The sequence below is a fragment of the Aedes aegypti genome, unplaced genomic scaffold, assembly GCF_002204515.2.
Source record: "Aedes aegypti strain LVP_AGWG unplaced genomic scaffold, AaegL5.0 Primary Assembly AGWG_AaegL5_hic_scaff_1995_PBJ_arrow, whole genome shotgun sequence".
In the NCBI taxonomy this organism is placed as follows: Eukaryota; Metazoa; Arthropoda; class Insecta; order Diptera; family Culicidae; genus Aedes; species Aedes aegypti.
Window position 1 is genome coordinate 15,282 of NW_018735483.1, and position 27,667 is coordinate 42,948.

Sequence of the window (27,667 nt, forward strand, 5' to 3'; positions counted from 1 at the left end):
GGTTTAAAAGAAATGACTTGTCCTAAATCCTGATAAGCATATTATTGTTTGTCTTCGTGCTTCCTTTGCAAGTGGCATATTTTGGGCAAAAACACTCTAGTAAGGGTTAGTGTGAATGATTGTTTCGCGTTTATTGTAATTTAAAGCCTTGTCCAGCAGATCTAATCTAACGGAGCCGTTCGAACCCGAATCTACCAAAACAAACGAATCATAAATAAAAAATGGTCATGTTTATTCGACTAAACTATAAACTCATGCAATATCATACCATGATATTAGTAAGGAATTCCTATCGATCCCCACACACAGAACAAAAAATTTCGCTCAAAATCTACTGGGTATACTTTACTACGGTCTTGATTTGTGCTTTTTCATCATGAAATCTATCAAAAATTCCACTCTCTCATACACAAGACACTATCCTAAATTCGTACAATTGCCCATGCGCTCTCTGCTCTCGCGTACAATATCTTGCCCTATACTCTATTCACCTTTTGCCTGCCACTATCACTATTGTTAAACTTACACGTTAAGTTCATTGTATCTCAAATAGCGTTTCCTCCTTATAGGTTAAAACCTTATAAAATTCTCTAGCCGGTTTCTAGTACTGCACTTTCGATTCACTTTCGTTTGCAAAGTTCTAAAAGCTTGATTCGCATAGAAATGAACCAATCTCTTAGAGAAATAATACCTTCTTCTTTCAGAAAGAAAGCTTCCTACCGCTAAACCGCGTAGGATTTCCGTCCTCCGTTTTATTGATTGTTCCGAAACGAAATAATCGTCAAACTTAAAGCAACGTAACGAAAGCTTGTAACCTTGTCATCTCATCGGTGCGATAGTCGTCCTCACCGTCCCCTTGCAGGTCGTCTCACTGAAGCTCGCGCCGAAAGCTGTCTTCGTCCATCGGATCGATCATGGCACCAGTGTCGGAAAGCATCTGAAAGCTCTGAAAGTCCATCTGGCCCAGGCCCAGATCGGCTTCAAAGTCATCTGCGGGATGAAAAGAGTTGGAGAAGACGTTGTAAGTAGAATGTAAAATGGAAATTTGAAAAGTAAAATTTTAATGCAGAGATTCAATGTTATATTGTTACAATCGGATGATGATTAATAAATGATCATGACAGTTCTCAAAACTGATGTCTGCCGAATGAAGGTATGCCGTGCTGTCAGTAAGACTGGCAGCCTAATGAAATATTTAAAATTATAGTAAATTTTATAGCTCTTTCAAATTGAATTATTTCACACAACGTAGGGTTAAAAGACGATGTAGTAGAATAAAATTTAGTCAGTTAGAATCGAATCTTCGAGAAATAAAAGTTCGTTTGAGTTCAAAGCCAAATAAAGTGATTAAAAAGTCGATAAAGTGGTGATTCTTGTGGTGCCAAGTTCCTCCGATAGTGACCATCTCCGGTAGTGTCCAACCCTGTCCGTGTGTGAGCCCAATCCCAGCCGGAAACCACGATCCTGCCCCAACATCTTGGTGCCGTGACCAGGATCAGGTTTCTTCCCGCCATCATACTACGGACGCCGACGCTATCTACCGCCATCGTTCCGCACCATTGTGTGCCCCAGCGGCATTCATAAGATCGCCATCTTCCCCGGATTGTATGTGTTTCTGAGTTCCCGATTGAATTCTTTAATACAAGGCCTAATTCAATTAGGCACTCGGTACGTATAATTCCGAAGTGCGCAGAAGTTTACCGCGGGTGCCTTGAGATTTTTTCCTGTTTTTCTCCTATTCGTTCCGGAGTTTTCGCCGAATCTTCTGGAACCGTTCAGCTGTCGCTGCTAGCAAGTAAGCTACGCCATTGCCATCCGTATACCGATTTTCATCCGAGGACCTACTACGCCGGATTTGCAAGCAGATTCGAATAAAATACAAGGCTTAAATCTAGCCTTGAGAAGGTTAGTACCGTTCCTACATCCCTACTCCGCTTGTCCGGCTCTACCGGGTCTTCCTCTGTATCTCCTATCCAGTGCAACCCGACTCCGCAATGGCGGAAGAACGTTCGAGACAACAGCTCATCAACCGCCGTACCACTCTCATCGCTGCGCTGGGACGAGCAGAACAGTTTGTCGAGAAATACGTGGCGGAACGGGACCGAGGCCAGGTGAAACTACGTCTCGAGAACCTCGATACCGTGTGGATGGGACTAGAAGAAGTTCAAACCCAACTCGAGGACATGGAATTAACCAATCAAGGTATGGCACAAAACCTCACTTTCCGTTCCCATAACGAAACCCGCTATTTCCAAATCAAAGCTGCTTTGCAATCATTTCTCCCCAATGTACCTCCTACAACGAACGCAATCCCCCAATCGTCTACTTCCGGGCTGTCCGGTATCAAATTGCCAACCATATCCCTACCGGAGTTTGACGGCGACTATAATCAGTGGCTACCATTCCATGATACATTCGTCGCCCTGATTCATTCCAATCCCGAAGTTCACGACATACAAAAATTCCACTATCTCCGCGCTGCTCTAAAAGGAGAAGCGGCCCAACTCATAGAATCGATCGGTATTAGCTCCGTCAACTACGCCATTGCATGGCAAACCCTCGTCTCTCGCTACGCTAACGACTACCTTCTTAAGAAACGCCACTTGCAAGCCCTCCTCGATTGCCCGCGAATGAAGAAAGAGTCCGCCGCTGCACTTCATTCAGTCGTCGACGAATATGAGCGTCACACTAAAACCCTCCGCCAACTTGGCGAACCAATCGATTCGTGGAGCACTATGTTGGAGCATCTCCTATGCCTCCGACTCGACGACAACACTCAAAAGGCTTGGGAAGATTTCGCTACGACAGCCACAAACCCCGACTACAGTTGCCTCATTGATTTTCTTCAGCGACGCATTCGCGTACTTGAATCCATGTCGGTGAATCACCAAGCGCAGCCAACATCCAATCAACAACCAACTATGTTTCGCCGCCCACCGTTTCATAAAACAGTTTCCCATGCTGTAACCGAAACCACTTCTCGAAAATGTTACTCTTGCGACCAACACCATCCACTCTTTCAATGTCCACGATTCGAGAAAATGTCCATCGCTGATCGTCTCAAAGTTATCAATGAACATCACCTTTGCCTCAATTGCTTTCGTCAAGACCACCTCGCTCGCAATTGCCAATCGAAATTCTCCTGTCGTCATTGCAAAAAACGACACCATTCAATGCTACACCCGGTTACCACCCACTAAATGCCGATCAACCATCCACCACCTCGCACACAGCAGCATACACACCTAAGCCCATCGTCAAGCAAGATGCTATAATAAATAGCACCAAACGATCACCCACATCCACGAATGCTGTCACTGCCCAGACAACCCATTCCTCACAAACATCAAACGCGAATGTTTTGCTTTCGACCGTTGTGTTGATGGTGCTCGATTGCAATGGGCAAAAACACCCCGCACGAGCGTTATTGGATAATGGATCGCAATCCAATATCATCAGCGATCGTCTATGCCAACTTCTACGACTAAAGCGGAGAAAAATCAACATCCCTGTGTTCGGTGTCGGTGAGTCCTCCTCGAGCGTGAATCACTCCGTCAGTGCCACTATCCAATCGAGAAATTCAGACTTCGAACTCGGACTCGACTTCCTCGTTATGCCCCGCATTACGATTGACTTGCCTGTTGTGTCATCTCCTGCCGAAGGCTGGCATGTCCCAAATGATCTCCCTTTGGCTGACCCTACCTTTAACAAGACCGGTGCTATCGATATGCTCCTCGGAGCAGAGCACTTTTTCACCTATGTCAACCCTGGTACCCGTATCGAAGAAGGTGAAAATCCCGCCCTCATTCAAAGCGTGTTTGGTTGGATTGTCACCGGTAGGAATCAGAAACGCCTCAGATCGCCCCCGTAGCATGTCACGTCTCACTTTCCGATCCACTCCATGAAGCACTGGAGCGCTTTTGGCGCATCGAAGAAGTCGAAAATCAGCCAAATTACTCCGTAGAAGAACAGCAATGCGAATCCCATTACTCTTCCCATGTTTCCCGCACTCCAGAGGGTAGATATATCGTCCGTCTGCCTCGCCGGGAGAATTTCGATCATATGCTCGGCGAATCGAAATCCGCAGCCCTTCGACGTTTTCATTTACTCGAAAAACGACTGGGCAGAGAACCACATCTGAAGGATGAATATCACTCTTTCTTGTCGGAGTACCTGTTACTCGGTCACATGCGGCTTGTCGCACCAAGCGAAATCGAACCACATCTGGTGCACTATTTACCCCACCATGCCGTCCTAAAAGAGGCCAGCACTACGACAAAAGTCCGTGTAGTGTTTGATGGATCGGCCAAAACGTCCACCGGATATTCCCTCAACGATGCCCTCCAAGTAGGCCCAATTGTTCAGGATGAACTTTTGACCCTCATTATTAGATTCCGAAAATATCCGTAGCACTGGTCGCGGACATAGCAAAAATGTACCGCAGGTGTTACTCCATCCTGACGATGCCCCATTGCAACGAATTTTCTGGAGATTTCATCCGAACGACCCAATTGAAACATATGAGTTGGCAACAGTTACCTACGGCCTGGCTCCATCCTCATTCTTGGCCACTCGAACGCTGCAGCAGCTAGCGGCAGACGAAGGAGACGCCTACCCACTCGGTGGCCCAGCACTAAAAAGGGATTTTTACGTGGACGACTATATAGGGGGAGCGAACACGGAAGAAGAGGCAATCCAAACCCGAGAGGAGCTGGACGAGCTGCTGGCCAAAGGGGCTTCCAGCTACGAAAGTGGACATCGAACAATCCCAACGTTTTAGAAGGACTCGACCCATCACAAATTGGTACCCAGCCAACCCTGAAATTGGACAACAACGAATCCACGAAGGCACTTGGAGTGAGTTGGGAGCAGGAACAGATCAACTACGTTTCGATTCCGCTCCCGAGCTAGGTAACGGCCGCCACAAAGAGGTTCAATTTTGTCAGCAGTATCGAAGCATTTCGATCCGCTGGGACTCACAGCTCCGATAGTCATAAAAGCCAAAATGCTACTGCAGGAGTCTGGCTGCAACCCTGCGGATGGGACGAGGAGATTTCTGACACCATGAGAACAAAATGGGACAGCTATCGCACCGAATTACCGAAAATCGTATCCTACCGAACTGACCGTTTGCCTTCTTACCAAATGCTTCCGTCCAACTGCACACATTCGCGGATGCATCCCAGCAAGCCTACGGCGCTTGCATCTATGCGCGATCCACCAACTCCCATGGCAAAACTAAGATTCAGCTGATTGCTGCCAAATCTAAGGTGGCTCCCCTAAAAAGAATTTCTCTCCCCCGATTGGAATTGTCCGCTGCCGTCATCGCTGCACGGCTGCACCAAAAAGTGGTCGTAGCACTCGATATGACAATCTCCGCATCCTTCTTTTGGTCCGATTCGACAGTCACCCTGGAATGGCTACGCTCACCTCCGTACACCTGGAACACCTTTGTTGCCAACAGGGTCTCCGAAATTCAGAACACCACACAGGGATCTAGTTGGCATCAAGTTGCTGGCAAACACAATCCTGCTGATCTTATCACCAGAGGAATGAAGGTGGACGATTTTCTTAACAGCGATCTGTGGCATTGTGGACCATCGTGCTGAAATATCCTGAAACAGCATGGCCAGTTACAATGGGACAGTTGAGTGCACCGGAAGACTTTCTGGAACGGCGAAAGATGGTGGCGGCGATCCAAAACCAACCCGTAGCGAATCCAATTTTCAACACGTCATCCTCCTACAATCGCCTAATTAGAGTGACAGCATACTGTCTTCGCTTTGTCAATGCTTGCCGACGCAAAGTGTCAATGTCGTCTCAACCCGAATTGGATTCAATACCAAAATCGATCACTGTGGGAGAAATGTCGATAGCCCGAATGCTACTAATTCAAGTTAGCCCAAACTGATGCGTTTTCAGAAGAGATAAGGTACTTGGGAAGGGGAAGCCGGTATCCAAACATTCAAGCTTGCGCCTTTTGAGTCCGTTCGTCGATCCGGATGGAATCCTCAGAGTCGGAGGTAGATTGCGTCTATCTGAGCAGCCCTATCTTACCAAACACCCCATCCTCCTTCCTAGTTCCCATCCACTTACACGGTTAGTTGCCAAACATTACCACCTAAGATTATTCCACGGTGGCGGCCGTGTTACACTAGCAGCCATCCGCCAAGAATATTGGCCCATACAAGGACGACGTGTAGTTAATACCGTCATGAGAAACTGCTACCGCTGTGCTCGTGCCTCGCCCGTTCCCGCAAGCAGCAGACTGGACAGCTTCCAATGCAGAGGGTCACCCCGAGTCGTCCGTTCTCCATCACTGGCATAGACTACGCCGGACCAGTCTACATAAGAGCGATCCACAAGCGAGCATCACCGACAAAAGCTTACATCAGCGTCTTTGTCTGCTTCGTCACCAAAGCAGTACACCTTGAGCTCGTCAGCGATTTATCCACTCCAGCATTCATCACCGCACTCCGAAGGTTCATCGCTCGTAGAGGTTGTCCTGCGCATATCCATTCCGACAACGGAAAAAACTTCGAAGGTGCTCGAAATGAACTGCGAGAGTTTATCAACTGCTACAGGAGGAAGAATCGTCCGGGAATGTCGCCACCTACTGTGCTAACCAGGGCATCCAATGGCACATGACTCCACCGAAAGCCCCGCACTTCGGTGGGTTATGGGAGGCCGGCAGTGAAGGTTGCCAAGAGACATTTGCACCGGCAGTTTGGCGATTCAAGACTTTCCTTCGAAGAAATGTCAACAGCACTAGCAGAGATCGAGTCTGCGATGAATTCACGTCCTTTGACACCGCTCACCGAAGATCCGAATGATTTGGCCGTCCTCACCCCGGCACACTTCCTTATCGGGACAACGCCGTCTGCTATCCCCGAAGATGACTGCAGCCAAATTCCCATCAATCGCTTGGATCATTACCGAGGTCTTCGTCATCGTGTCCAACATTCTGGCACCAATGGCAAGCGGAATATTTACAAGAACTGCAAAAAGAGAGCAAACGAATCATCCCGAACACAGAGATACACCCGGAAGAATGGTCGTCGTCGTCGATGAGTTTCTCGCTCCTGTGAAGTGGCCGTTAGCGAGAATCGTCAATGTCATCCCTGGACCAGATGGACTCATCCGAGTTGTGGACCTGCGAACCAGCAGAGGGATTATCCGTCGCCCAATCACCAAGATCTGCATGCTGCCATTTGAAGATGTTTATGAATCCTGAAAATGTTTAGCTTTGATATGTCAACAAAATGTTTGCTCATTGATATGTAGATGAATTGGTTTGTTATGATAGGAGTCAGGTAGTGAAATTCAGGAATTTCAGGTGGCGGCGATGACAGTTCTCAAAACTGATGTCTGCCGAATGAAGGTATGCCGTGCTGTCAGTAAGACTGGCAGCCTAATGAAATATTTAAAAATTATAGTAAATTTTATAGCTCTTTCAAATTGAATTAATTTCACCAAAGTAGGGGTTAAAAGACGATGTAGTAGAATTAAATTTAGTCAGTTAGAATCGAATCTTCGAGAAATAAAGTTCGTTTGAGTTCAAAGCCAAAATAAAGTGATTAAAAAGTCGATAAAGTGGTGATTTTGTGGTGCCAAGTTCCTCGATAGTGACATCTCCGGTAGTGTCCAACCCTGTCCGTCGTGTTGAGCCCAATCCCAGCCGGAACCACGATCCTGCCCAACAGATCATGATAAGTTACAAAATCTTAAGTAACATGAAGATTTATAAACTTCTCGGCGGCGATTGGTCTCATACTTAATTTTATGAATTTTATAATCAAGATAGATATCTAGTGATCATGCCTGCGACAACTTGATCCTCTGAGACCAGGCTCTTTTGGGCCACGTCAGATTAATCATCAATTAACTCCTTTTCCCAATCAGCTAGATAGCCGTGTAGTGTCGGTAGCGGTGTTTCAATTGGGCTAAGAATTAATACTACGGAATGGCCTGTTCCGGTGTAAAAGTCCACTCACAGATACCCAATTTATGCGGCTTTATGGTGAAGATGATCCACAGTGTAATCTGTCGGGGCACAGGGATCAGGAATGTCCAGGGGCTTAACGACCCTCCCCAGGGACCTATGTGAGTTGGTGATTTGCCAGGATGGTAATGGAGTTCACAGTGGGCTTTGATGAACCTACCATAAAAGCCACCAAAAATGCCGAATGTAACTCTGTCCAAACGACAGTGCCGCTTAAGTACCAAAAGCACCCTAGCCTCCAAAACTAACAGGAGTGCCAACCGGCACATCAGGATTGATACCAGTGAGATCCTGATTATGACATACTGGTCGCGATACAAACGGCCCAAGGCAAGAAACTACGAGTAGAAGTGTCTTCGAGCACATATGGGACCCAACGCCAGTACGGCCCCAATTATGTATTAATGGCAGCGCACAGACTAAGGACAAGTAACGGTATATGTACTGGATAATATGCTTGAGGCTGACAGTGGCGACATTCTTACTCCCTTAGTAGGGTCAGGTGACACTGGCCCGAACGGCGAGTGGGATAATGGCGCCACCCGGCTGCCACCGTCCCGTAAAAACCGTGGCGGGCCTTAGAGTACCGGTCCCAATCCGTTCGCCTGGTTGTCCCAACGGGCGGGAGTATGCCTCAGATGCCAATTACCTGACTTGCGCCGATTCCGACTCTGAACCATAGTACCCCATAAAGGACTATGTAACCCTAGCATGCCTACCTGCTTACATAAGATAAACCAAGAGATCATAAGGCGACTATTCCAGCGGAGTTGGATAGCGGCTCTTAGGGGGACCATAAGAGATGATTAACAAAACAAAACAACTAGCGGAATGTGAAGGAGAGGCGTCTGGACCTATCAGTAACCGGCTAAAGATTTCCGCCAAGGAAGGAGGCGCCCAACATCAACTTAGGTTGAGAACAGTGTGGGCAAAAGCCTAGACACTGTGACGACGGTAGGCACATGGCCAGTGCAACATTGTGAGGTGACCGATGGCCCAGGACTAATCGGCCATGGATAGGGAGTAGCTCCCTGAAATGCACCTAGCTGCTGAGCAACTTGATGTCATCATCGATTTTGTTAAGAGCAAAAAGCAATATAGCAAAGACTTGAAAAACAAGTCTACTGAAAATTGCGACAATCAGTCCTAGTTGCAAAGCAAGGACTACGAGAATGCCAAGGAACAACTTGGCAAGGAAGAAGGCAAAAAGAGACCACGACGTCAGACCGAAGTGTTTTCCTTCACAGGCAAGGCGAATATATCTGATGATATTATTCGATACGCGATGCGAAAGAGGAAGACCTTCCGGGGATGAATACGTGGCGAAAAAGACGTATGGTTGCTAAGGGAAAAAGTGATCTACGCGGCCGTCTTCCAGAGCGGAAAAAGTGGCACGACCAAGCCCTGCGATCAAAAGGACATGGCAACAAAGGAGAGACCAACACCAAGCCTAAGGCTAAGAAAGCAAGAAAAGGAGCCACGGGATAACCCGAACCAGGCAGTGCATTCACAGGAACCACGGGCCCAAGGCAACAGCAACCCGTGATACGAGTTGGAAATAGAAAAAAACAGAGGAAACCGAAAGCGGAGCCCAAGGATAATGCTAAACAGAAACAGCGAAACGTAGGAATTTAGGCGAAGCCCCTCGTTATCAAAACCGGAGGAAGCAAAATACGCCGGGTTTTGAAGATGTGCGGAGCATAAGGCGGACTAGGGCTTGGTGAAATGATCCTAGTCTAAAGAAGGACGTCAAGTAAAAGGGTGCAGCTTATAAGCAACTAACACAGAAGAACTTGGCGACGAGGTTGATGTGAGATCCTGACTTGCAGAAGTGATTCTCTATTCGTAAAAATCTGGATAATGATCACCGATGTAGCGGAGGTCTCGAATGACCCTCAAAGAGCAGTGTAGACATCGACCTAGGCCAGTAAGCAATTTTAGAAATAGACCTTCCCCGTTGCAGATACCAACAAAGCGAAGAACTTGGGCATACTCCAAGGTAGGCTGGTCGGTTTGACCGGGCTAAACTTGATAACAGCCTCCTAAAGCATGCTTCAAAGTGCATCGGGGAAGGGCTATAAGTCCGTGGAAATGTGTGTGCAGAAAATGCGGCACCATGGACCAATGCAACGAGTTCATTAATTTGACCGTTTGAGCGGTGCCAAGTTCACTGAATCCATGGTCACAAAATAACACGTCACCGCTCAACGTCAACGAGTGAAATCGTGCACGATACCCAACCCCAAGAAGTAGCGTCTATCTCAAACTGACGCGTTTTGCGATAGCAAATCAACGGCGTTGTTCTATTGCAGTTGGTACGCCACCCCTAAAGGTGGTCGATTGATGAATTTTCCCACCATGGGTCGACAGGATGTTTCACTGAAACTAGCTAATCGGCAGCCAGTAGTGATAGCTGGTGACTTTAATGCGTGGGCAGTGGAGTTAGGTAGCCGCTGCACCAACTCAAGAGTTGGAATCCCTGGCCGCATTAAATGTAGAGCTGGCAAATGTAGGTACAGTGAGAGGCTTCCGCAGAAATGGTGCAGCATCGATTATCGACGTGACATTTTGTAGTCCTAACCTTTTCGGCACCATGAATTGGCGCGTTATGACGGTTATACTCAGGGACCATTCAAATATTACGTAACGCAACAGGGGGAGGGAGCTGTTACGTGGGGGTAGGAGGGGGTCTAAAATTGACCAATTTTGCGTTACGTAATATTTGAATGAACCCTTATAGTGATCATCAATCGTTTCGCAGTAGTAATACCAGGCCGTCGTAAGGCAGCGCAATGTAACTCGACCCAAGCACGAGGTTGGAAAGCAGCGCGCTTCGACGGCGAAGTATTCACTGAAGCCCTGAGGCGCGAATGAAACACTCTTTACCTAAACGGTGAAGAGATAGTTGCTGTGATATCACGAGCTTGTGATGCTTCCCATGCCGAGAAAGGGCTCCTCTTAGAGAAAACAGGCCGCCGGTGTTACTGGGTGGTCGCGAATCAATCGCAAATCTCGAGCAATCTGCCTTCGAGCCTAGACGAGGAATGCCAACGCCCCACGCCACAGAGCACCAAAGAGAAGAACGCGGTTCAGCATTCAGAGCGACAAAGTTAGCTCTCAAAGGAAATCAAGAGTCAAAGCGGCATGATAGTCTATGCCAGAAGTGCCAACTCGAGTCCGTGGGGTAACGCCTACAAAATGGTAATGGATAAGACCACATGCGCCCATAGCGCCCCAAGAGAATCGCCTGAGTTGCTGCAATCGATAATCGATGTTCCCTTCCCGCATCATCCCACACGGGTAGAAATCAGAATCCAAAAACAAGATTAGACTCATGATATCTGATTCCAGCGTGTTTTCGTCTTATGAAAATACACCATGATTTGGACTCATGATATCATGAGTCAGATTGCCGTAACGCAACACACGCGTTGAGGTTTTTTGTAGCTGATTGCTCGGAATCATGATTCAAAATGCCAGAAATGCTGAGTCCGCGCATCCGTTTATGATCGACAAAATAAAAAAAAATAAAAAATAGCATACATTGAGATTCGAGCCAAGAAACCTTCCGATTGCGAGCCACGTTCTCTACCACTCAACTGCTTCGTCATCTTGAATTAAGAGTGATCGATACGAATGAGATGAAGCAAAAGTGCGCCGCTTAGTGTTTTCACATTGGATGTTACGCTTATGTGGAATCATGATTATGACTCCAGGAACCATGATTTGTGATCCTGATATTATGACCTAACCAATTTATGAATTTCAATGATTTGTAAATCATGGTGTGGGGAATCAGATTTTTATCCGTGGCACAAGCCCTGGCCCCAGCGCCGTTTGCAGCAGATGTGTGACGAACAAAGAGCTTGCAGAGGTAGTGAAATCATTCACGTTAAACAAGGCACCGGGACCCGATTGGTATTCCGAATGTTGCCTTAAAGAGCGGCAGTTAATGCGATCTGGACATAATCAGAGGCCACGATGCAATGTTACATAGATCAAGGAATCTTCCGGATGTATGGAAGCAACGGAAATTGGTGCCTACTACAAAGGCGGGGAAACCACCAGGCGTATAGACCTATCTGTCTACGAGATACCGACGGGGCAAGTTATTGGAGAGATTGCTCCTCAGACAGGCTAGTACCATATACGGAAGTTGCGGACGGCCTGTCCAACAACAGTTTGGATTCAGGAAGTCAGCTGAAGTGGCAATCGAACATAAAAGGAGCGGGCATCCGTTACTGCCCGATGACAAGCTCAGCTACGCGAGCGGTTGGAAAGCACGTATAGGATCATGTGCTCAAAATAGCAAGCGGTATCTAAAGAGGCCGTGTGGATCATAAGCCGGGATGACGCCATCGGGATCATCATCAAGGAAGATGTTCAATGCCTTCAACCAAAGAGGTACCAAAGGAGTCCGTAACGCGTGTAAACAGGCAACACTCAGAGGTTGGCAGCAGGAATGGGATAACTTTACTAAAGATAGATGGGCCCATCGGCTGATACCAAATGTGACAGATTGGTATAAAAGAAACCATGGGGAAGTGAACTTCCACCTGACGCAGTTTCTGTCAGGACATGGTTGCTGAAGGCAGTACCTGCATAGATTCGGGCACTCAGAATCTCTGCGTAACCCAATTGTGCTGGGTGCGGAGCATGTCGTGTTCGATTGCCCTCTTTCATTATTGTGAGAGATCGCATGCTCGCTACATGCGTAGGGGGACGCGTCCCAGACAAATATAATAGATAGAATATCTGGACAAACATTTGAAAAGGGCCCAAGCGGTCTTGAGACTTTTTTTAGAAACGTTTGCTGTTGAGCCCTTTCTAGCCCGCCCACGCAAAACTAACACCACTATCCGAAAGATTGATGCTAGCTCTTCCTGATAGTAGTATTGGTGAGCGCGATCGAGTTGAATTGGCTCAACAGCGTCTTACAAAGCCAATTTTTACCAATGTCGATGTCCCCTTTTTAAATGTTTGTTCCAGATATGTGCGGATGCCGAGTGCTGGAATGCAGTAACTACAGCTGTCACTCACAGTATGTTGAGATTGCTGCGCCTATGACGCGCCGACCAAGAGTTGGTTGCAGAGTATTAGCTCTTGCGAGGCTGGTCCCTTGTTACATTGTTTAAGTCGGCTAGGAGAAAAGCAGTTTTGCCTAGGCTACTTCTGCCTACATGTGTTGTGCTATATGCACTGACCCCTCCCCAAAGAAATACCGTAAGGTGGCTCCGGGAGATAAGGGTCTTGAGCCAAGGGTAATTTCGATGCACAGTACATTGCCCATACTCGCTTAACAGTCCCATATTATATGGGATTTCTTATATAAATGGGACTGTTATGCGAGTATGGGCAGTACACCACTTGAGCAATTCAACAAGAATTGTTCAAGAACAGTGCATGGGCTGGTTTTAGTGGGTTGTCGTTGGTGCGGCATCCCCCACACTGCCTGAGTTACCTTCTCAGACATCTGTTTGCAGATTTCCTCCTTGTAAAAAAAGAAGCTTTTGGCCAATTGACCCTGTTTACATTTATATATCGTGTAGAAAGCACGATGGTTTTACTGAATAGCTGGGTGTTTACCCCTACGGCTATTAGAATTCTTCTATCATGCATCCTATTTAGAATAAGTAATATCGATTATTTAGATAACATGTTCTCGAAAAAGTTATTCTTGTCGCGAGTAATATGATCTATACAAATGCAAGGGTAAGAAAACAGTGATTTTGAAATGATACCTAATTTCACTTCTCTAAAACTACATGACCAACAACTTACCTCGAGTTGAGAAATCTGAAAAAAGATGGAAAAAGTATTAGTCACACTACTAGTCGTTCATGAAGCAATGAAGCAATCGATTCGATTAGAGACGTTCTAAGGCACAAAGCAAACGAGAGCCACCTACCGGTAAACACAATTTCTGGTATCGTTGTGGGTGTTGTCTGAATCTGGGGAGCGGTCTGCAAACTAAGCAGCGGTTCGTTACTTCCGTTGATGATTGTGACTGTTGTAACGCCGTGGTTGCCCATTGGGCTCTGATGGTGACACTGTTCTGCAGGGGCCCACAGCTACCAGAGCTGAGATGGTGGCGGATTGCTGACGGGGGCGGTACGTGAGTATGCTGCTGCTGTTGTTGTTGTTGTTGCTGTTCGTTGCTGCTGTTGATGTTGCTGCTGCGGTGTTGTTGGGTTTGCTGTTGCTGCTGTTGTTGGGGGGCGATTGCTGCTGATGCGGTTGGATCCGGCCTTAGGTTGAGATCGTTATTAGTGCCAGGTATGATTCTTCAAACTGTTGTTGGGGAAAATCAAAAGATAGGAGAGTTTTAATGATCTTGAACGAAAACATCACGCGTAGATCAAATACCGTTGAGAATACAAGCTGACTTGTAGCAAAGTCCGGTGGTAACGAATTGTCTCCCTGTTCGTGGAAAGATAGGAATAAGGGAGAGAAAGGTTAAATAAAACTACATATAGAAAATATACAAAATTTAGAACTTGAAAAAATGCCACGAAGCTGATATATCTACTCTGACTATAAGCAATAAGAAGAACTACATAAAGCTACTGTGACAAAAAAATGACAATGAATGGTATGGCTTCTACTAATCAAATGCAACAAAGCGGATATTGAAGTTCAATAAATTGACGAGAATCAGAAAAGGTATTACGATTACAGACTTTATGAACAATAGGGTCTACTTCGTTTGGCATAATATCGCTTCTTCGACAGTCACAGTCGTTTCACATAAAAGTTACTTGCCATAGTGTTTATGGCTCTGTGTGCTTAAATATTATGGTCCTGTATGTATGACCCTAATACAGCTTTCTCAGCTATAGAACGGAGGGTTATATTCCATGGAAAAAAGCGAAGCCGAAAGCGATTACAAAGCACGCATATGTGCTTAAGGGTAGCAAGCGCATATCGAACGGTTTCCAAAAAGAGCGGTTTGCGCCATAGCCATGATGACGCTCATCGGGCTAATCATCAAGTAAGATGTTCAATGCTTCAACCAAAGAGGTATCAAAGAAACGCGTGTAAGGAGGTTGATAGAAGTAATGGAATTACTCAACTAAAATAAGATGGACCCATCGGATAATACCAAATGTGTCAGATAGGTATAGAAGAACCATGGGGGAAATGAACCTGACTGATCAACCTGACGCAGTTCAGTTCCATTCCACAAAAAATCATTAATTCTGTCAAAAACTTATACCGTGAACCCCCGCTTATTTGAATGATACCTCAAGCAAACATGCTTTCTGGCAGAATTCTGGGGAATCTAGAAGTAAAGTAAGAAATTTTGCAAGATTTTGAGGATAATTCTGAAGAAGATTCGGGAACTTATGGAGATTTTTCTTTATTTATTTAGGAAGGTTTTAATTATACTGTAATTCATTCACCTCTACATTTTTTTTTTCTATCTTTATTAACGAGTTTTTAGCCCTGGGCTAGTCCATCTCGGGACCAATGGCTTTACTTCCCTTCTGAAGGAAGTCGTCACTATAACTTTTACGTCATATGTTACTATCTCGGGAATGGGATTCGATCCCAGTTTCTCGGAACAAGAGGCGCGTGTTCTAACCACTATACCAGGTCCGTTCCCATTCACTTCTAAAGAAAAGATTATAAATCTTTCGTTAATCCGTTGTCCATCTGTTGTTTCAAAAATCTTTCTGTTGTACATTTTTTTATTTCATATTCCAAAACACAACACTTTAATGAATCTGAAGAAAAAAGGTAAATTATATACACTATTTTTCTGAATTTTGCCTAGCTAAATTTTTTGCAAATTCTGCTGATCATCAATAGAGATGGTCGGGTCTCGGGTTTTCAAACGCGAAACCCGACCCGAACCCGACGGGTGCAAGGTTATCATCTCTATTCAGAGTCCTAATGGAACAATGGGACAAAATCGGGAATCACGCTATCGATCGTGAGCTAGGTATGCGTTACTGCTTTCCCATGTTTTGTGGAAGCTTGAAATTGAAATTATGAGCAGACGATTATGTTAAGTATTCTTGGTTTGGTAAATCCGCAGAAACCCCAACGGATTTATATTGAACTACCACGAGCTAAATGCGGAGTAGTGTAAATGCATGTGATACCAATACGTATAAATACGAAGCCGAAATAAAACAAAATGTTCAGTTTCTTTACAGAAAATTCTAATTCTGATAATAAGAAACGTATCCAAATAATTATTAAAGTTCTTGTTCACAAAACAGAACAGATTATAATAATTTTTGCTTCATGGTAGAAGTTTTATCAATGTGATGTTTTTTTTTATTATACTACACGGCTAATATGTGAAACGACTGATAAGCTAAACGGTATCTGACATAGAGATCCATTAGTATGGTCAGAAGTCCGTCATCATCCATAAGTACGTCACACAAATATTGACCATTCTAGACCCCCTAATAGCGAGACCTTATGAACGGTCCAATAGACTGTTGTTCCATTTCCATGTATGCCAAACGGAGTAAGCCCAGAACAGTAGATATCAATCACAGTCGATAAGTAATAGAAGCAATAGATTTTTTATCATATCAATATCAAGCCAATTGGAAAGCATTCTATATGCCTTCAAAAAGTAACGGGAATTAGGTATACATATTTGAAATAAGTTTAAATGATGGCTGCAAAGTTGTTGTAAAATTTAATGGCACTTATTTTACATTGCCAAAAGAATCTACCTTGCAGTTTGCCTAGCAACATTGATCATAATTGGTGTTGGGCGTATGTGCAGAACATTTTGAATATTTTAAATTAACAGTGCTCATTATTGGGACATAGCCAGCTTCTCAGCATAGTTAACAAATGAGCTTTTTCAATAGTTACTATTGCTCAACCTGAGGCAGGAGCAATGATACTTTATGCCCCGAAATTTCTAAAGCGAAAAGATTCTATGTCTTGCCGGTAATTGAACCCAGGCATTTTCAGCATGACTGTTCTTAATAGACATAGAAAGTTATTTAGAAGGCCAAATAATTATACGCATTTGATTTGTATAAGCATGTTACGGGAATCTATTGTATAGGCATTTTGAAAATTCAGGCAGTGGAGTTCAAAGTTTTTTTTCGCCAAATACAGCAATTGCTTTGCTGTACCACGCAACGCAACGTAAATACAGCAATTGCTTCGCAGAAATTTTACCTTTCTTAGTAGAATTTTGCATAATTTATCAGCAAAATCTGCCGATTGTAAGCATAGAAATTACTGAATTTCAGTATTTTAACCGATTTTCAGCAATTTGGTTTGCTGAACATTTCAGCTCGACAAATTTCAGCAAAATATTGCTGAATGGGTTAGCGTGATGAGACAAATGTATGCAACGGTAGATATTAATAAAACAATAAGTAATTTGAATAACTATTGGCATGAATACGATAGTGTCAAGATAAATCTACTACTGCGAAGAATACAAACTGCATGCTGCATTGAGTACGCTGAAATCAAATAGTCTACGAAACAGATGCGATGGTATCGAGAGAGCAAAGCAGGCAAATTCAATGGATGACACTTTTTGCAAGACCGTTCCGAATAGAGGAGAAAAACACAACTCATTCAAATGTGAAATAGAATATCAAACATTACGCCTTCAAAGAACAGAAACGATGACATGAAACAAAACGGAAACGGCATGGGCATTAGTGTAAGAAAAATAGAAAAGAGAAAAGAGTTTCAAAAAAGAGAAATAGTACTTTTAGAAAGATATTGGTATCAACCTGAACTTGGGCGGTTAATGTACATCCCGACTCGACAAGACTTTGAACCAAAGTAGTCCAGTCCTTTGAAACAGGCACACACGGAATCAGTTTTGGCCGGAAGTGCACACATTTTACGGTTGTGTGCGTGATTCGGTAAGTTTTTGGAGTTTTGGCAAGTTTGTGTGTGTGGTCGGTTTTTTTTTTGTGTTTTGGGCAATTCAATTCACGGCATACACGACGGATGATTAGTGATGAGCGAACGAACCAAGACGGTGATGGTTTTTTTGGTTGGTGATGGTAATAGTTTTAGTGGGTGGTCGGTTGGAAGGTGAATTGAATCATCATTAGTAAAATAGAAATTACATTATTGCTGGGAACATTGTATCATTTGTTATATTCAGTTTAGAAAAAAAGGAAAAATTGTTAACAACTCATATATACTGAAGAAAAAACAGGAAAATTTTAAATAATTTAGATAGACAGAAACATAACAGATGATAGTTTCTAATAGAGTTGAGGTTTCGATTTTGATGAGGGAAATGGTATATTTTATATACAGAATTTCAAACTAAAGAACATAGCCGTGGTTACAGGGACAATGTTAATTTATCGAATATTTGGGTGGAGTAGTTTCTAATTGGATGTTCAAAGGGAAGCAGAACAGAAAATGTGTGTAACGGAGCCCTTTCTCTGTGGGTAATTGTACTTACCAAAGTTATATGTTCCAGGTGTTGTGGCAGGGTGTTTTGAACATACACATCATTCGATGGATACTTTTCATAAGATTGTCTAGAATGTAAAAAATAAAGAGGGATAAGAACATAGTATTGAGGCTTTTCTGTATCTATTCAACTAGACAGTTGAAGTTGTTTAGATTGAGAATTCACAAGATTTTAGTAGCAATAGTTCAGTCAATACTTTGTTGATAAAATCGAGCTATTTAGTTTCAAATCAAGAATCACATTGTGCACAATACTCACCCATTATTACTCCCTATACTATGGGACACAGGACTGCAGGGTGCACTAGAGTTCGAGTCGAGGTTATTCGCGAGCACCAAACCAGGACTGGAACCAGGACTTGGCCGATTTCGGTAGTCTAGCATCATATGCTGAAATTAGAATAATACGTTACAATCGACTTTCTTCACATTACTGTCTCCACCATTGCGTACCGGTGAAATGTTCCCGTGAGATCCATAAATAATGTTTTCGGGTGAGTTCTGATGATTCGGCGACGACATTCCGTCGTTTAATTGACTAAAATTATCGTAACTAATCTGGTCTAGGGTTGGTATTCGCTGCTGCTGGCCTGTTGCTGCTGCGGTTGAGGCGATTGGCTCGCATCGTAACTGTTGTTGGTACCCTAAGGTTCAGTTCAAAATCACATTAATAATTCAAGCTTACAAATCGGTCTATCCTAGTGGGAGGGAGCGCAAATGCAATGAGCATAGAAAGTAATCGTTCTAAGGATCTCCTTTCGGTTGTCTTTTACAGAAGACTTTTCTTCAGTGCCAACTCGCTAGAACGAATTACTTTCCATTATCAGCTGCACAAAACACACGGCTGCATTATTTATTATACTACACATCGATTCAATTGTTACAATAGAAAAAACATCAAAGTAAAAGTGCTTACTAGCGGCATACAAGATGCTTTATTTACAAGAATGCAATTTGCTCGAGTTTAATGATAGAATCAATCAAATAAAACAGACGCGTGTTGCAATGGGTAAAGTGGAGCTAGTGAGATACATGATATTCCGAACCAACGGGAAGGTCGGTTCGATGCTTAGAGTAATTAAAATAAAATAAAATAAAAAATAAAATTATATACCTTTGACATAAACGTAAATCTATTGCTATCTGGTACAGATAAAAAAGGCTGCAAAAAATTAATGATGAAGAATGTAAATAATCTAGCACATCAAATGAAACAAGCCTGCAAGCAAGAACTGAAATTAAAAACAAACTTTGGTGATAAAATAGCTAGGTAAAAGTAGGAACATCAAACATTCTTAGTGGTATAAACAACTATGGTCAACGAAGCGGGTTGAAGACTTGCATGAATTTTGGTTTGTTAGTGATTTAAAGGATATGCAATTGGGAGCAACAATTTCAGGGTGACGTATCATTTTCCGGTACACTTTACGTCCGGTACGGACGAAAGGTATACGGCAATTTTCTTCTTCAAAAACGTTTTTATGGCTCACGAGAGTGCAAAGTAGGTTAGTTTATGGTTTCGGCACCATTCGTCTATTATCATCAATCTAAATCAAAACGCCAAATTTACAGTGTTTTTCTATTAAAGCACACCAATGAAAATATTCAGATGATGTCTTGTACAGTCATGTCTCCCTTACTCGATATCGAAGGGACCATCGAGTTAACGAGGTATCGAGTTACAGAACACAAATCCAGTGCAACTGCGATCCAAGGGACCATCGAGTTAGCCATGAAAATCAACTTTTACTATGGTTCTCTAACTCGATATCGAGATACGGAATATCGAGTAGGGGAGAGTTAACTGTAGTATCAGCTTCTCCTTGACGTGATTTCCGAGACTGTACAAACAATTTTGACAGTCTTAAGTCTTAAATTGAAATAAATACCGTAAAACGGGGTAACTTTGATAATGCGGGTAACTTTGATAATGCGAGACTTTCAACATACTTAACGAAATAACAAAGTTCCTATTAATCTGTTAAGCAAAATGAATGCAAAAGTAAAGAGTATTAGTATGACACTTCATGTTAATGCTATTTCCGTTGGAATCAAGTACATTTGAGGATTTATATGTAAATATGGAAAATTTATAGGATTTTAGCAATTTTGAAATACTCTCAAACAATCTGTTCTACGATCACTATTTGATGAAGTCATAATGAATTCGTCACTTATACTTGACAGCCTAGTTATAGTAGAACTCAAATTCGGTCTCAAACTCTTAGCGAATACTATTTTTACAAACTGGGGCCATTTTTGTAATCGAAGTTAGAAATTTCCATATAGCGTTAAACGTCTAAAGATATGCAACGCCCTACAAATGTTCTGTAATTCATTCAATTTTGTTCGAGTGATGCTCCATTATCAAAGTTACCCCAAAACAGATAACCGACTTTCGATTATACAGTATTGGACAAAACATTTGCAACTTTTTTGATTTTCCATACAAAATGACCAACTTTGGTAAGCTAGATCTCAGTTATTTATGGACCGATTCGAATGAAACTTTCACAGAACATCAGATATAACTTGGATTTTAACATATATTTTGAATATTTTTTCCAATCACGAGTTTATAAGTAATAACGATTTGACTAAAGTGTAATTTTCGACGAAAAATTCAAATCTTTTTATCTCAAAATCTGATAGCCCTAAACAAAAACTGTCTTCAGCAAACTTATTCATCTCGTCAAAATCTACAACTTTGCAGAAGATACCATGAAGCTATTCCTTCAATATGTTTAATTATGTCAATTATAAAAAATCGTCAAAATATTCACTTTAGTCAAACCGTTACTGCTTTTCAACTTGTGATTGGAAAAATCACTCAAAAATATATGTTAAAATTCAAGTTATGTCAGATATTCTGTGAAAATTTCATTCAAATCGGCCCATAAATGACTGAGCTATAGTTTATCAAAGTTAGTCATTTTGTATGGAAAATCGAAAAAGTTGCAAATGTTTTGTCCAATACTGTATGAAAAATTATATATCCATTAAGAATAAATCTTTTGGAAATCTATCAACTGGAATCGATAGTTAGGATACCAGTACTTGTTTTAAAAATATGAATTAAATTTCTTTGAAAAAGCATGCATAAATATTCAAGTTTTCTTCGAAAAAACTATCAAAGTTACCCCGTTTTACGGTACGCCTCAAAATACGGCAGATTTGGAGTTGCCGAACAGGTTTACCAGCAGTTCTTATGGGGAAGGCTGCTGAAGAGAACGAGGCTTCCGACAATATTCACACTGACATGAGATGTTCGAAGGCTTGTAAAAACGTTTCCAAAATGATAATAAATGATCTGTTGGTGCGAATCGATAGGATTGAGCAGCACATAAATATAAACAAACAGACACGTAATTTGTAAGCGTATGTCCGGGAAAATTATAAAATAATAACGTAGTCTGCTTAAACTACCGAGAATATCTCTGAATTCCTCTAGTTATTAACGTTATAATTGGGTTTTAAATCAATTAAAAATGGGATTTGATACAACACCGTTTAATTCCAACTAGTATTTGTATCCTTTGAAAGATACGCATATTTCACCCTTAAATGTAAGGCCATCTCTAATGTCGTATTGTATATTGACACATATATAGAACTGTTTGGTAATCCAATCCGCATGTTTTTTTAATTAATTAACTCACTACGCGTGGTAAAGATGGGTAAATGATGAGTGAAATCATGAAAAAATACACGCGTTCAGGTAGGATTCAAAACCACGAGTCTTGCTGAGCTACTGAGCTACTTATTGACCCAATAACTCAGAAGGTTACAAGTTTCAAATTTAAATCCCAACAGTTCACGCAGACCCTTCTCATAACCGATGTCCATCCATCTTATTTATACTACAAACGCGCGCAGAGCGAGTGCGATTTATTTAGTGTTGAAACTGTTTGCCTATCAAATTCACATCGCTTCCACAACAACTATATTCTTCATTACGCCAAATACATAACCTTACTAAGTTTGACTATACTCAGGTCATTTTGACAGATTGTACCTTGGCACGAAAGAGATAGCTTTACTTCTTGTCTTTGTCTTGCTTGTGTATGATCTATCAAAATTCGTGGTGTAATGAAGAATTGTAGAAGTTTATAGATAAGGGAAGGCTGTTTGTATGGATTGCCACGGTGACGTACTCAATTAGGCCACAGGGTTTCTTGGGGAGAGAGTGCTTGACCAAGGATCACGATCTATCCAAGTTAATAGTAATTAATGGAGTAGGTAAATAACATTTAGAGTTGTAGTCAATAAAATATTGTTGAATTGCAAAATTTCATTTGGCATACAAAGTCGATTTTTGTATTTTTGTTCTTTTTTGTATATGGGTTTATGAAAGAATAATGAAGTTGCACTGATTTTGATCCTAACCTCAAATCTACCTGTTCCACGAATAGAAATTCTTGACTTTATGCAACCAATTTACATCGATCAAGTGAAGATTTGCTAGAAAAGATGATTCCAGTCATTTACTACTTGCTTTATGATCTCAATTTGTCGAAAAAGGAATTTTTGGGTGCGTAGAACAAGTAAAAACTGAGGTTACGAGTCGCCTCTGATTTTGATGAATATCAACGGCATAAACTGCCCATACTCGCATAACAGTCCCATATTATATGGGATTTCCTATATAAATGGGACTGTTTTGCGAGTATGGGCAGTAAACACTAAAAAAATAATATACTTAACTTAAATATTAATAATCATCAGGCGTTTCAAATTGAGCATAAATTCAACCTCCACATCAATTAAACGTCCAGCCCATGGGCCCGCGTCTGATCATTTACTAATGTTCATGGTATGTCAAACTAATCTTCAAACCATTGAAATTAATCAAAATTAGTGTAGCTTTATCACCTTTCTATGATCCCATAAATGGGCATAGGTTAATTTTTTTTTCAATTTTTTGCAGATGAAAGATTTCTTGATATTCGCAATTTTTCATTGATTATCAAGGCTAACTATAATAAAAAAAAGATCGGATGTTCATGCAAGTTCGATAATATGTGTGTTTTAGCACATCGTGCGGGATGGATGGTTCAAAAATTCGAAAAATAGTACCATGGAGTACAACCCTTGTGTAGTGCATAGACAAGTAATTATTTTTGAAAATGGAGGTATCCAGTAGAATGCATTGCCAAAACATGCATATTTGTCCCATATGCATTTTCATAAGCATTGGGTTAAGATTAGAATTCCAATCTCATCATGAATGTTTATGACAGCAGGATTTTTCAACTGAAGAAGGCGTGATTACATTTCAGGCGTTGCGAAATCAACATAAAAATATGTGCAGACGCTAAATAGAGTAAAGTGGCTCAGAAATTTCTCTTTGAGACTCCAAGCTCAATTCAATACAAATGTTATAAATGTTACGCTGGTTCAAATGCTATTCAGGTACCGTCAAACGGGGTGACTTGCAACGGCGGGGTGACTTGCAACACATTGTAACTTACAACTGAATTTCGCTATAAAATACAAATTTCAAAAGAAAATTCGTTTCAAATCCGTGCTTCAATACGTTTGACTTACAATTCAAGTAAGAGTCACGATTAAAGCTGTTATCATAAATATTTTTATACATTAAACATGATTCATTAAACTTACTTGAAACTGATGCTTGATGAAGGTTCGAAATCGTGACTTAAAAACATGGGATAGATTTAATATACAAAAGTAATACTCTACCTGGTGTTTCTATAACTAATAACTAATAATATGACGAATTTTATTTTACGAAATTGTAGCAACAAGTTTTTAATAACAGTATTTTTAATAAAAATGTACCTATGCGGGGTGACTTGCAACACTTTATTTCCAAGCAATTTGGAGTTTTATAAAAGTGAAAAACTTTTGTGTTAGGTCTACTTTATAATCAAAAGAGTAATAATTCATCAATCAGCAACAAACACTCATTAAAAATATTATTCAGTTAAGGTATTCGACCTTGATGATTTAACACATATTTTTCCCATACAAAAGTAGCTCAATTATTTTCTTACAAAAAGTTATTCAAAATGCTGTTGTACTGTTTCCAATGCTTTAAATACATGAATAACAATACTTAACAAGTGTGACAAATAAAAAATACCAACATTTTGTTGGCAAAAAGTAAATTAGCATTGAGTGTTGCAAGTCACCCCGCATAAGGACATTTAAAAAAATTCACCTTTTTGATGACTTTTGATATGGCAAAATAATTCGATTCAATCTTCTGTCATCCCATTCTGTAGGTGGGCCGGCCATTAAAAGTTCTAAAAGGAATTCATATTTTTATATGATGTTTAGATCATGGTTTTGGTTGATTGAAGTTGAAAAGTGTTGCAAGTCACCCCGTTTGACGGTATATAGGAAGAGCGGGGTTCGAAAAAGTTTTTTTTGTGTATGCTGGTCAAAAAATTTGTTTTTCTTCTCAGGACCCCTTATGTTTCTAGAAATAATTTCTGGCTATGCCACTGCATTAAATAAATCAAGTAACGAAAAAAACTTCTTTTATCGCAGATTTTAATTTTTCTTTTAGTGATTCGATTATCTGGAGGATTCGATTATCCGGAGTGAAAAAAATCGATACTCCGGATAATCGAGTCCGACCTGTAGTACGAAGACATGTTTAGTATCGTTTTAAAATCACACGAATTCTACCAACACAACAAACTTCATGCATGCTTTCAACGCTCGAAAACGGCTAATAAAATGATCGCATCGATCCGTAGCGTATTAGTCCCGGACTCTGCGAATCACTTCGTCAAACTAACCAATATGCAATTCTTAAGCAGCTACAGTAACTCACTTGCAGCAATAAATCAAACTTATAAAAGGCAGTGCATCGCCAACCACTTACCTGACTAGATTTCGGCTTCTTGTTGCTGTTCTTAACACTGTTATGGTTAGTAGTACTACTGCTGTTATTGGTAGCGTTATTAAGGTTAGTCGTACTGGTGTTGTTGTTGTTGCTGCTGGGACTGACGTTGCCACTGTTGGGATGACTGCTGGTAGGAATTGGATAGCTTCCGCCTCCCCCTCCTCCGCCTCCACCACCGTTGAAGTTGTTCGGCCGGGGATGGGGATGATGGTTAGGCATAGCCGATGTGGGTGATAACGACGATGGAGACGTTCCAAGGGGACTCTGCACATCGAGAAGAAGATCAGAATTAGCAAACTTCGCGATCACGTCCGGTGCGTGACTTGACTCCACGAATACTCACTGGACAATAACTACCGCTGTGCACATTATGGTCATACTCCTGATCCAACGGTGACGGGTACATGGGGTATCCGACTGACGTCAAATCCGGCAGCGAACCCGTATTACTTGGGATGGGGATTTGAATGGCGTCTGTGTGGTTTTGTGAGGGATAAATGCTGAAATACAAGAAGGTGTGACATGGGAATGAGAATTCTCTGTTTGAATGGGGGTCTTTGGGCCATACTTAATTCCTGGTAACCTCGCGACACACGTCGATGATCGAGACCGAATGTCGTGCACGGAGTTCTCGAGATGGTTTGATGATATATGATGGTGAACTTTGTTGATACTTTGAGCATTTGAAATCTTTCTTTGAACTGTTGGACTTAACGTTAAAGGTGAGTGTGTATTCAGGTGATTAGACTCTAGCTGCAATTTAAAAGAGAGCAACATTATATTATGGTTAGGAGTCTGAATTAACCGCAGCATTCGGTAGATAATTACCTGATTCTGTTGGCATAAGCTCTGGTGGATAGCAGAATCCGAGATAGACCTATGCCAATTGTTTTCCATGGGAGGAATCAGGTGCACCGAATTGTTACCGTAAGGCGATGTGTCATGGTTCCGACTGGACTGTCGATTTCGCATTGGACCCCCGGGTGTTCGACCTGAATAAACATAAAGGTTTTGTTAAGAAAGATTACTTTCCTAGTTCTGTAATATCGATACATACCTCTTGATTCCCTGCTGTGGTTTGGTGTGTTTGATTTGGGAGCCTCCTTTTTGTGTTTTACACTTTCCAGCTGCGTGTACGATTTGAGCTCTGTGAGTGTGGTTGTTTCGTCACCCTATTGGATAAGATAGAGAATAACAACGTTAGCTTTGGACTGATCATTTTTGTAACAATAGTACACAGTACGTAGTGATCTAATATCAATTTACAGCTACACATGCATACACGTACATTGACTTAACACTAACACGATAGTATCTAAATTGTGCTCGGGCGCGGTTCAACAATAGTCTAACATTCCATTATTGTCAATGTGCAAATATCTACAATCGCTGCTGTCACTACTTTTATACAGATTGAGGAAATAGGTGACGTTCATATTCTTTACAAAAATATGAACAATGCATTCCTAGGCTCTCCAAGGCGGCATTCATCTATTGAAATATTGCCTTGTTATAGGTTTGCTCTGTGGTATTATTACAAACTATGAAACAACTTAAGGCACAAGTAAAAATGGTGCAAAAGTCAAAATTGAAAAAGCAGTTGTCTTTTTTTAAACCAACAAAAGAGAAATAAAGTTAAAACACACAGCGGTTTTATTTGGCGAATAAAAGAGCTGTGTGTTATTGTTGTATTCGATTTGTTGGTTTAAAAAGGAAAAAACTGTTTTCTCAGTTTTTGACTTTTGCACTATTTTTACTTAGGCATTTTCATCACAAATATCACTGAACAATGCCTTGTAACGGTCGCCATGTCATATAAGTAGAAAATGTTTAATAATTTTTATTGAATAAATGTTAAACATATTCAACTTATTTGACATGGCGACCGTTACAAGGCATTGATCAGTAATATTTGTGATGAAAAAGTTATGTTTAGTTAACACGATGTGTTTCGTAGGAGATCCTCATTTCAGTTGTTGTTAAAACTAAAATGATCAATCTTTAGTTGTTTTCCTACACATATTTTGGTGCTTATTCTTCGCGGTGTGTGATTCGAGACGAGTCGCTCTCACATCGAGTGACGTGAGACGACTAATGTTAATCAAATGGGAGTGAGTCCTCAATTTTCATCACACTCGACTCGTCTCATCTCACACGCCACGAAAAATATTTGAAATTTGTTCTATAAATTGCCATTATTTGAGACAAACTTATTTTTTTAATTTCAGTGAACTTTCCATAGCACGATATTGAAATGGTCCATTCAAGTTAGGGAGGTATCGAGTTACAGAACACAAAACCAGTGCAATTACGATCCAAGGGACCATCGAGTTAGCCATGAAAAAAAAACAAAT

The 27,667-nt window shown here is 41.7% G+C and overlaps 1 protein-coding gene and 1 long non-coding RNA gene across 6 annotated transcripts in view; both read right to left on the bottom strand.

Moving 5' to 3' along the window:
* Positions 1–360: 360 nt before the first annotated feature.
* LOC110680908 lies at positions 361–13,999 on the bottom strand. Its single transcript, XR_002503022.1, has 3 exons — positions 13,911–13,999; positions 13,784–13,798; positions 361–990 (listed from the first exon to the last, which is right to left on the bottom strand). It is a non-coding gene; the product is annotated as an uncharacterized LOC110680908 (long non-coding RNA).
* A 4,495-nt stretch (positions 14,000–18,494) lies between these two features.
* The window catches only part of LOC110680907 (CREB-regulated transcription coactivator 1-like), a 67,321-nt gene continuing 58,148 nt past the window's right edge, over positions 18,495–27,667 (bottom strand). For 4 of the 5 annotated variants that reach the window (XM_021856692.1, XM_021856696.1, XM_021856693.1 and 1 more), the window contains 9 exons: positions 26,371–26,485; positions 26,142–26,305; positions 25,882–26,066; positions 25,657–25,813; positions 25,293–25,577; positions 19,551–19,598; positions 18,890–19,080; positions 18,696–18,826; positions 18,495–18,504 (listed from right to left, as the gene is read on the bottom strand). In XM_021856692.1, the coding sequence (XP_021712384.1) occupies positions 19,000–19,080; positions 19,551–19,598; positions 25,293–25,577; positions 25,657–25,813; positions 25,882–26,066; positions 26,142–26,305; positions 26,371–26,485 (1,035 nt within the window). In that variant the 3' untranslated portion in view covers positions 18,495–18,504; positions 18,696–18,826; positions 18,890–18,999. The remainder of the gene's footprint in view (positions 18,505–18,695; positions 18,827–18,889; positions 19,081–19,550; positions 19,599–25,292; positions 25,578–25,656; positions 25,814–25,881; positions 26,067–26,141; positions 26,306–26,370; positions 26,486–27,667) is intronic. The other variant, XM_021856694.1, reaches the window with a different exon arrangement.